The sequence below is a fragment of the Monoraphidium neglectum genome (genome assembly GCF_000611645.1).
Source record: "Monoraphidium neglectum strain SAG 48.87 unplaced genomic scaffold scaffold00317, whole genome shotgun sequence".
Taxonomy (NCBI): Eukaryota; Viridiplantae; Chlorophyta; class Chlorophyceae; order Sphaeropleales; family Selenastraceae; genus Monoraphidium; species Monoraphidium neglectum.
The window spans coordinates 22,190-30,794 of NW_014013311.1; the positions used below are offsets into that span (position 1 = coordinate 22,190).

The following is an 8,605-nucleotide window of genomic DNA, read 5'->3' on the forward strand; positions in this document are numbered from 1 at the left end:
CACACACACACACACACACACACACACACACACGCACACACACACACATGCGCACGTGCGTAAGCACACACGCGCGCGAACACACACGCGCACACACACACACACACGCACACACACACACACACACACACACACACACACACGAAGGTTGATGCCGAACAGATTCATCTGACACTCCCATCCTGTACGGTCCTTGCGCACCCTCCAGGCTTGAAGTTCAACCATGCACCCCTCAGTGCATCACTCCGCCGATCTCCCAGTCCATGGCCAAGGGCAAGTGCGCCACCGGCAAGATCGCCGACGACCCCTACGCCCTGTTGGTCAACACCACCGTCGGCGACACCGTTACGAGCGTGAAGTTCTCGCCCGCGGGCTCCTTGAAGCAGGGCAGGCAGAAGCTCAAGGTGTCCGTGAAGTACGCCGGCGGCGCGACTGCCAAGGCCTCGTGCGACGTTGACGTTTCAGACAGGGAGCCGCCCACTGTCAGTGTTGCGTCGAAGTCCGGCGGGGCCTGCGCCTGGCCAAAGCCCGGCAAGACCGCCGCGTGCTACCCCCTCAAGGAGCTGGTGAGGGCGACCGACAACTGCCGCCCCGCGCCGACCGTCACACTGACCGGCTGCGCGGTCACGGCGTCCGCGCCGTCCAACGGGTCGGCCGCAGATTGCTATCAGGAGTCTGGCGCGGGCAGCGTGTGCGTCGTCTATCCGCCCGCCGGCGCGGTCGCGCCGCGGGTGGCGCGGGTGTCCCTCAGGGCTGTTGACGCATCCAAGAACTCGTCCCCAGCCTTGAACGTAAGTGTCGTGGTGTACGGGGCTAAGCCAGCCTCGCCACCCCAGGGGTGCAAGCCAAGATAGACACCGCGCCTGTGGGTAGGGAGGTGCTGCTGCTGTTGCTGGCGCACGTGGTTTTTGCGCCAGGATTCTGCAAAAAGGGTCAGCAGGGGCTGCAATTTTGAGGCGCGTGAGCGACTCACTCTGCGCCTCATTGTACCACACAGCGTGGTATTCAGTTCAAGACGGTCTGTCAATCAGATACAGTGCGATACAAATAGCAGCTGCTCCTTTGACTCAGCGGCGGCGCGCATCATGTGAAAGCCTGCATATTGCGCCCGCCGATCGCGCGCTCTTGCGATGGACATGTTTGTAGGCCTCCTAATATAATAGCTGTATCTACGATGCCACCTCGCATGCATAATTTGTGCACGTATTGTTTAGCTGCCAAGCCCATCTTACTTGCTGCTGCCGCACGCCCCATCTATTGGCGACCCCCGAAACGCCATCTATTCTGCCAGATTTTTTGGCGTGCTGCAGCAGCCTCTTGTGGCAATCGCTGTGCCAAGCAGCGCAAGTGGCCGATGGTATTGCTGCGGTTTTGCCAGCCCTGCCCAGCACCAAAAGTTTGAGAGGTCATGATTTCCTGTTGCTCGCGGTGCACACCCCTGCCTCTAGCAGCGTCGTCTGTGTGCATTCAGTCCACGTGTAATGCTCATAGCCCTACTACTTCTTGCGTGTTTTTGGCTGCCGTGCACGTCGGCGTGCATTATATATGTCTATCATATTGAACCATACATGGTGCGGTGTGGCTGGACTGTGTTGCAACCACTTTAAGACAACCGCACACGCGCCATCGCACGCACATGCAACCCAAAATCACATGTGTGCGTCAGGTCCTGTGCAAACCACACTTGCTCGTTTCTTTGTACGGCCTGCTGCACATAAACAGTACTGCACTCATTCCATCAGCTATTCGAGCGATTTGGTTGCACAAACTACTTTGCTGAAGAGTATGTCCGTACAAGCTGGGCAGGGACTGCCCAAATCAGGCGCGAGGGTACATTTTGCACAGATTAACATGCATTGCAACAGGCAGGGCTCGCTTGCTCTCGCTCCTTGCAGGGCATTATTATCACGAACATCACCCCTGAAGATATTTGTCACCGCTAGCTGCAGGTCACAAGCACTTTGAGGCATACCCATGTTTGCCAACTGCAAGGGACTTGTTCTCGGTCTTCGAACCGCACCCGTTTTTCAAACCTTAACTACCCCTTCAAGAGGGGATGGCAGTCTTCAACATCGCATGCATGTACTGGCAAGGCACAGATGCGCTTGTAATATACAAATTGGGCGCGGCTGCTCTACCATCCACATAACCATGGGGTGAGGGGCTGCAGCACAGAGCGACCTCAGGGTCAGCAGTTGACTGTGAGCGCTTTGCTTTGGATGAGTACTGGTGGAAACCTATAAAGGGAGGATCGTGAGTCTTTGCTGCACTGCACCAGGCTACCTGGCCCCAGCCCGTGCCCGGCGCCCACCCCATGGGCTGTTGCACACGTACCAGCGCCAGCTGTGGACGCCAGCTCACTTTTGCGCCGGGGGTAGGGTTATGGGGCCGCGGCGGCGCACAGCGGCGCATGGCCAGCTTGCGGGGTGCACCTGGTGCGACGCCCGGCCGATCAAACCACAGTGCAGTGGCGCTAAAAATAATGTGGTCAAAGCAAAAGACGGCAGTCGTGCCGCTGAGATCGGGATGCGGGTGGTGCAGCCACGGCACCAGCGGCGGGGCAGCGAGCAGCAGCACATACCACTAGGCACAGTGAATTAGGGGCGCCGCGACGCCTGCTGTGCCCGCGAAATTGTGTCTTATATACCACGATCAAACCTTCAAGAGCGCTCGCTCGTGAACACTGCGGTTTGGACGCCGCGTGTGCCTCAACAATCTGGTGTCGCATGCGCGCGCTTCGGAACCCTGGCAAGCAATTTTTCTCCTATATATCAAACTACATATGATGCTCACCGGCCGGTGAGGGGCAATGACTACTCATCTTTTCAGGGCCCCTCCTGGACTCATGTATCCCCGCGCCCCGCATGGATCACCACTCCGTCGCCATATTATTTATCTATTCTAACGAGGCCCATTGCTGCCTCGCTGCTCGCAGAAGACGGCTTTTCCACCTCGCCGGCCGTGCCCTTTCGCCCGGACGCTTCCCTCAGCCATGGCGTCCCTCTGTCGCGCAAGCAGTATGAAACGCTCGGCTTGCTCCGGCATGGGGCCCTGCCGCTCGCCCAGCCCGCCGATCCTCGACGCGTATCTAGCGCCATCGTTCGCCCCCTCCGCGCGCCCCGGCGCCGGCCCCGCCGCGCCCAGCCTGCGCCGCAGCGGGCCCGGCGTCGGAGCACAGCGTCTTGGGCGCGCACGCATGGTCGCGGTGCGCGCGGCGGACAAAGGCGCCCTGGCGGCCCTGCGGGACGACGTCGCGCGCTTTGTAGCGGTGGGTCATTTTTTCGGGCGCTACGGCGGGGGTTGAAGGGTCCGCCCCAGCTTCGCGACCCGCATGCGCACGCGCTGTTGGTTCCGCGGCGGCGGCCATGCGGCGGTTGCCAGCTTTCCGGGTCGGAGGGGCGCACCTGCGCTGCCGACGCCTTGACTTTGCTGGTACGAGCTGTGTGACCCGTCCACGCCATGCCGCCAGCAACTGACCCCCTGTGCCTCTGGGACCCCAGGTGGATAGGGGCCGCCGCGCAAAAGCGGCGGCGCATCACTTTTGGGACGTTTGCGTGCATCGGAATTGTACGGCGCCCGCCAGCCTCCTCCACCACGCCAGCGGACCCACGCCGCACCCACACCCCACCCACCTACCCTTGACTATGGCCCCCACTCACGCGGCGCGAGCCCCTGCACTGCCACACACTCACACGACCCCCCAACCCCCTCTGAACCCCCGCAGCGCTATGACCCCGTTGCTACTGGGCTGGGCAGCCTCAGCCTGTGCGGCTACTGCATGGTGGTGCACGGCCAGAGCGCCGCCGAGGCACTGCAGATGTCGGCGCTTGCGACGGTTCTGGGCATGGTGGGTGCTCGCTGATGGGGGCAGGCAGTCGCGCGCGCGCGCATGTCCGCTAGCCTGCCTACGTGCGTGGGCGTTGATCGCTGGGAGTGTGTGCGGCGCTGGCGCGTCTGGTGGGGCTTGTGCCGAATGCGTCCTGGCTCTGGGGTGTTTTCCAGGGGTAGGGGTTGCTGAGTGCGGCGCTTGTGCTTTGGGGTGTCGTAGAAGGGGGCTGGGGGCTGCAGTTGGTCTCAGAGGTGCAGCCGGGGCACGCTCAGGATCGCGCACCCCGCCAAGGGGCTCGCACCCCTTCCCCGCGCTTCGCATCACCCCTGCCCACCTCGGCCCGGCTGGTGGGTCGTCGACAGGAGGCCCGGCCTCCTGGCTTCGGCCCCACCACTTGCCCGCACACTTTGTGAGCAACATCATATTCAGTCGTGGGCGCCTGCAAAGAGCGCTCTGCCGCCCCTCATCTCAAACCGCAGCAGCCCCTGAACCAATTATGTTGATTCAACACACCTACATGTCCGCCCTCACAAGCACTGACGCTGAGCTCCCTCCGCCCGCCTGTGTCTACAACCCCACGCCTAGGTTGCAAACGAGCTCTTGTTTTCGGATGGCGACGACGACTCATCAACACCTTCGGCTTGATGACGCAATTATGACGTCACCGCGTAGCTGCGCCTGCTTCCCCTGCCTCATGACAAGTTGCAATAACAGCTACCGCTGCCACCCCTGTCCATGGCGGCCCCACCAGCGCCAATTGACGGCGCCCCGCATGACGCCAATTGACGGCGCCCCATCCACAAATCGAAAAGCGGCCTGCCAACCCCGCCTGGCGTGCTTCGTCTTGGGAGACATGCACACTATGCAGTGAGCTCGAGAGAGTGCCAGCGGGGGCTTTGCGCGATCCCCCGGGCCTGGCCCTACACCCTTCCCACATGCCACGCACCCGCTTCCCCCCTGCTGCTGCCGCGCCGGCACAGCTGGTGAACGGGACGCACATTTGCAAACAAAACCTCCGACGCTCTCTATCCCGTGGCTGTGTGCTGTTGCTACCTGATGCAAACAGCGCAGTGCCACGCATGCCGAGCTGGGGCCCCCCGGCGCTGGCCACTTGAGTGCGCGGCCTGCAAACGCACCCTGCGTCCACCTCATTTGGCGCTTTGCACACGGGCGCACGGGGGACGGCCCCAAAGTTGGACTGGCCTGCTGCTTGCCCTTCTGCTGTCGTGCTCAGATTAGATCACAGAGTTTCAGGGGTTTCCAGGCAAGTTCAATGTGCGCGAAGAGTTGTTTTGCTCAACAACTGGCGTTTCAGGCACATCCCTGTGGCGGGTGGCCCCTGCAACAGCCGTGTGCGCGGATCGTTTTGCGGGGTGCTGCACCTGCATGCGTGCTGGGCCAGACACAACAACACGCATACACACACATGCGCAGCGGTTTGGTGGCTGCGATTCGCTCTTATGCATGCATATGTGCGCTATGGCAGCAGCACATCAGGCCTAGGCGGGTTGTCAGTGTCGACCCACCCCCATGGTCACGCTTGGGCCCCCCCTCCCCCATGCAATGCGCACGTTCCACCCGCCGACGGTGGTGCGATTTTGTTTTGTGAGACGTGTTGTCAGCACACATTTTCAAGTTGCCCCGAACAATCAAGTTCAAACGCCCCCGCTGCGATCGGTTTTGCGATGTCGGCTCGTCAGTGCCTCCGGCGCATCCTGATGACGACTATGTTTTGCTTGGAGAGTGTGCCAGGGCCTTCGTAAAGTTTTCAGCTGGTGGGGTGCAGTGTCGATGAGCAATGCACGCCGCTGCAGGCCAAGGGCGGCGTGCGGGCCTCTGCGACAAGATTCCGTCGGGTTGCATTGCTTTGGCCCTTGCGGTTTCTCAGGTCGCATTTGGCTGGTTTGCTGTGGGGCAACAGGGCCAACATCAACAGGACACGCAACACCACGCTTTTACACGAGAGCAAGATTTGGTGCCCCCGTTTTGAGTCGGTACAGGCACTAGAGCACGTGGGTAGGCCGTTTTCGCACGCACAGGCATGACCCGCAGCGCCGCGCGTCCTTTGCTGGTCTCGCCAGCCGTCTTCGTGCCCAAGGGCACCACACTCGTCCAATTGAACACAATCGCCAAGGTCTCCCACCTGGCAACCATCACACTTGACGGCAGGCCAAGGGAGAGGCTAGTTGTTGTTGCAACACTCCGTTCCTTGTGTAAACTCAGCCATCAAGAGAAGCAAGTTCACCTGTCTAGGGTGGCAGCGTTGACAATTGCAGCGGCGTTGAGTTCACACGGAATATCAGCCTTTGCCTGGCAGTCCGCACTGCATCACGGTCGCCGGCTGCGCGGCCGGCGCCCTACTCTCGCGCTCAGCAGGCCCGCCGCCCAGCGCCGTCGGTGGAGGCTCTCACTGCGGCCTGACGTCACCTTTAGCAGGCAGGGCGGCTCCATGATGACCGCTGTGTGACAGCGCGCGTGCTTGCCGCGTGGCGGTGCTTGCCGCCAATCGCAGCGGACTGTGATTGCTGGTGCGCGCTCGGTTCAGTTGTGCGGCATGCCTCCCCTCAACGCGCGCTTCCGTGGCGGCGGCGCGCGATGCCCTGGGACGTTCGTGGCTGGATGTGCGACGCAGCAGAAGGATTCTTTGTGTGTGTGTGTGTGTGTGTGTGTGTGTGTGTGTGTGTGTGTGTGTGTGTGTGTGTGTGTGTACGTGTGTGTGTACTGTATGTGTGAGCACATGTAATGGGCCCCAAGGTTCCGTTGTTGTTGCCGTGCAGCACCCTGTGATGAGATACCCCGCTGCACCCAAAGTTTGGGTCAGGTTCCCTCATTTTAGCGAACTGAAGCAGGGACTTCCCTGGCCTGCCCCCACGCGCCCCTGGCCAGTCCCTGGCCGCTCCTGATCGCGTCTGGGTCGGAATGAAATGGATTTTTTGCACGTGTCAACCTAGCAGGCCTGCCCCCTTCCCGCAGGGCCGTCGACGATTACAGCCGTCCTCACGGTGTGGCCTGGGTGGGAACCCCGCGCCTGGTGCAGCTTCCTTTGGCCCGCTGCTACGAGGCTTGCAGCAACCAAGGATGCAGCGGCGGCTTCAACAATCAGGGCTGAAGGGCAGGGTTGGACCGTCAGGCGCGAGCGCGGCGCCGCAGCCCTAATTCGCGGTGGTTGCTGACTCGTGCCGGGCGAGAGAATGGGGCCGGGCCGTCGGGGCGCAAGCCGGCACGCGTATGTTCGGGGTGTGAGCTTAAAAAACCATTCAAGAATTATCCTCTCGGTAGTGGTGACGGTCGCGTGCGTGCACGCTGCATTTGGTGTCTCAGGTGGTGTGCTGTCGCCGCCATGGGGGCCATACGCGTTGAGTAAGGGCACGTGCCGCCCACTGGCCGCCCTTACGCCGGGGCCGCGGAAGCCCAGGGGCTCCGTATGTGCTCTTCTGCAGACATATCTTTCACGGCAATATTTGGGTAACGGGAAGGTGGGATGCAGGATGACTGCCGATGCCATCCCTCTGGCCATCCTGCCCCGTTGATAATCATGGACGTCCTGCAGTGACGCCGCTTCGTCGGTTGGACCGGCAGGCGCAGCTGATGCAGGCATGCAGCGGCGACCTCTTAGAACCTAACAATTGTTGTAATTACAATGCGACACAACGTAACATCCGCCGCGGTGGCCTCTTACGGCCAGGGCTCGCAACTTCTCCTCCCATTGCAGGGTGACCGAAGTGGTCCGGGTGACGGCTGCCCGCATTCCTGTGAAGCGAGCGTGATCGTTTGATGAACGTGCCAGGGCCGCGGATAATATATCGTTTAGGCACAAACTGCGTGTGTGACCCTGTGCGCCCGAGCGCTGTGTGAGAGCGCCCTCCTCTTGGGCGATGCGCTTGTCGCCCCGTTATCCGCGTTTGACTTCAACTTTAGATCGCTAATCTCTCAGCATTTTCAACCGTGACGCTGGCAGAGAGTGGCACAGCGAGGCCAACGCACCATCGCAAATATTACTAGTGATCCTTCCGTGACGGTCCGAACTGCCACCCTTTGTAGCACTGTATGGGGCAATGCCAAAGCAAAGAGGATCTCGGGGCCTCCGCGGTCATAGACGGCGGCAGCGGCGGCAGCGGTGCCCCCGTATCAAAGTTGCTCGCTCAGCGCCGCCGCAGCCAGGAGCCGCGCCCAGCCGGCGGCGCGGCCGCCGCCACCGTCGCGGCGGCCGCTGCCAAGGCGCTCCGCCGCGCGGCGTCCCTGGTGCCCAGGGCCGCCTCGGGGGCGCGGCAGGCGGCCGCGTTTGAGGAGCCGCTTGATCTTATGGAGTCGCCCACCAACCCTGAATTGGACAACATATTAACCCTGGCCACGGGAATATTCGGCGCCCCAACGGCGGTTCTCGCGCTCTTCCACGATAAGCGGGTGCGACCGCCGGCGCCGCGTGCCGGGCGGCCGGCCGGAGATGGCCCGCCGTCGCGCCGGGCGTGCGGCTGGCTGCTCGCCCGGCTGGCGAGCTCGCGCTTTTTGGACGCCGCAGGCCGCCATGCATGATTCACGCTTATAGAAGCGCCGATCACGTCTCTTCCTATGCAATCCATGCAACAAACCCGCAGATTTGGAGCAAGACCAGTGCAGGCACACAGGTCCGGCCGGACGAACCCAGAGTTGGCCCTGCAACAGTTGCTGACTTGGCGCGCCGCGGCGCGCTGCTGCCCGAGCGGCTGACATTATCGCGCGCTTCTCAGACGGGACGCGACAGCATTGCCTGCCGCCTGCAGCGCCTGCCGTCCTTGC

The 8,605-nt window shown here is 61.9% G+C and overlaps 3 protein-coding genes across 3 annotated transcripts; all 3 read left to right on the forward strand.

Moving 5' to 3' along the window:
- Positions 1–263: 263 nt before the first annotated feature.
- On the forward strand, positions 264–854 carry MNEG_2719 (hypothetical protein; the record flags this gene model as incomplete). Its single annotated transcript, XM_014048804.1, has 1 exon — positions 264–854. The coding sequence occupies one exon, from the start codon at positions 264–266 to the stop codon at positions 852–854; it is 591 nt and encodes a 196-aa protein (XP_013904258.1).
- A 2,189-nt stretch (positions 855–3,043) lies between these two features.
- On the forward strand, positions 3,044–3,862 carry MNEG_2720 (hypothetical protein; the record flags this gene model as incomplete). The annotated part of the gene is made up of 2 exons (XM_014048805.1): positions 3,044–3,268; positions 3,725–3,862. 2 exons carry the CDS (start codon positions 3,044–3,046, stop codon positions 3,860–3,862), a joined length of 363 nt encoding a protein of 120 aa, XP_013904259.1.
- Positions 3,863–7,876: 4,014 nt separating this feature from the next.
- On the forward strand, positions 7,877–8,362 carry MNEG_2721 (hypothetical protein; the record flags this gene model as incomplete). The annotated part of the gene is made up of 1 exon (XM_014048806.1): positions 7,877–8,362. One exon carries the CDS (start codon positions 7,877–7,879, stop codon positions 8,360–8,362), a length of 486 nt encoding a protein of 161 aa, XP_013904260.1.
- Between the last annotated feature and the right edge of the window lie 243 nt (positions 8,363–8,605).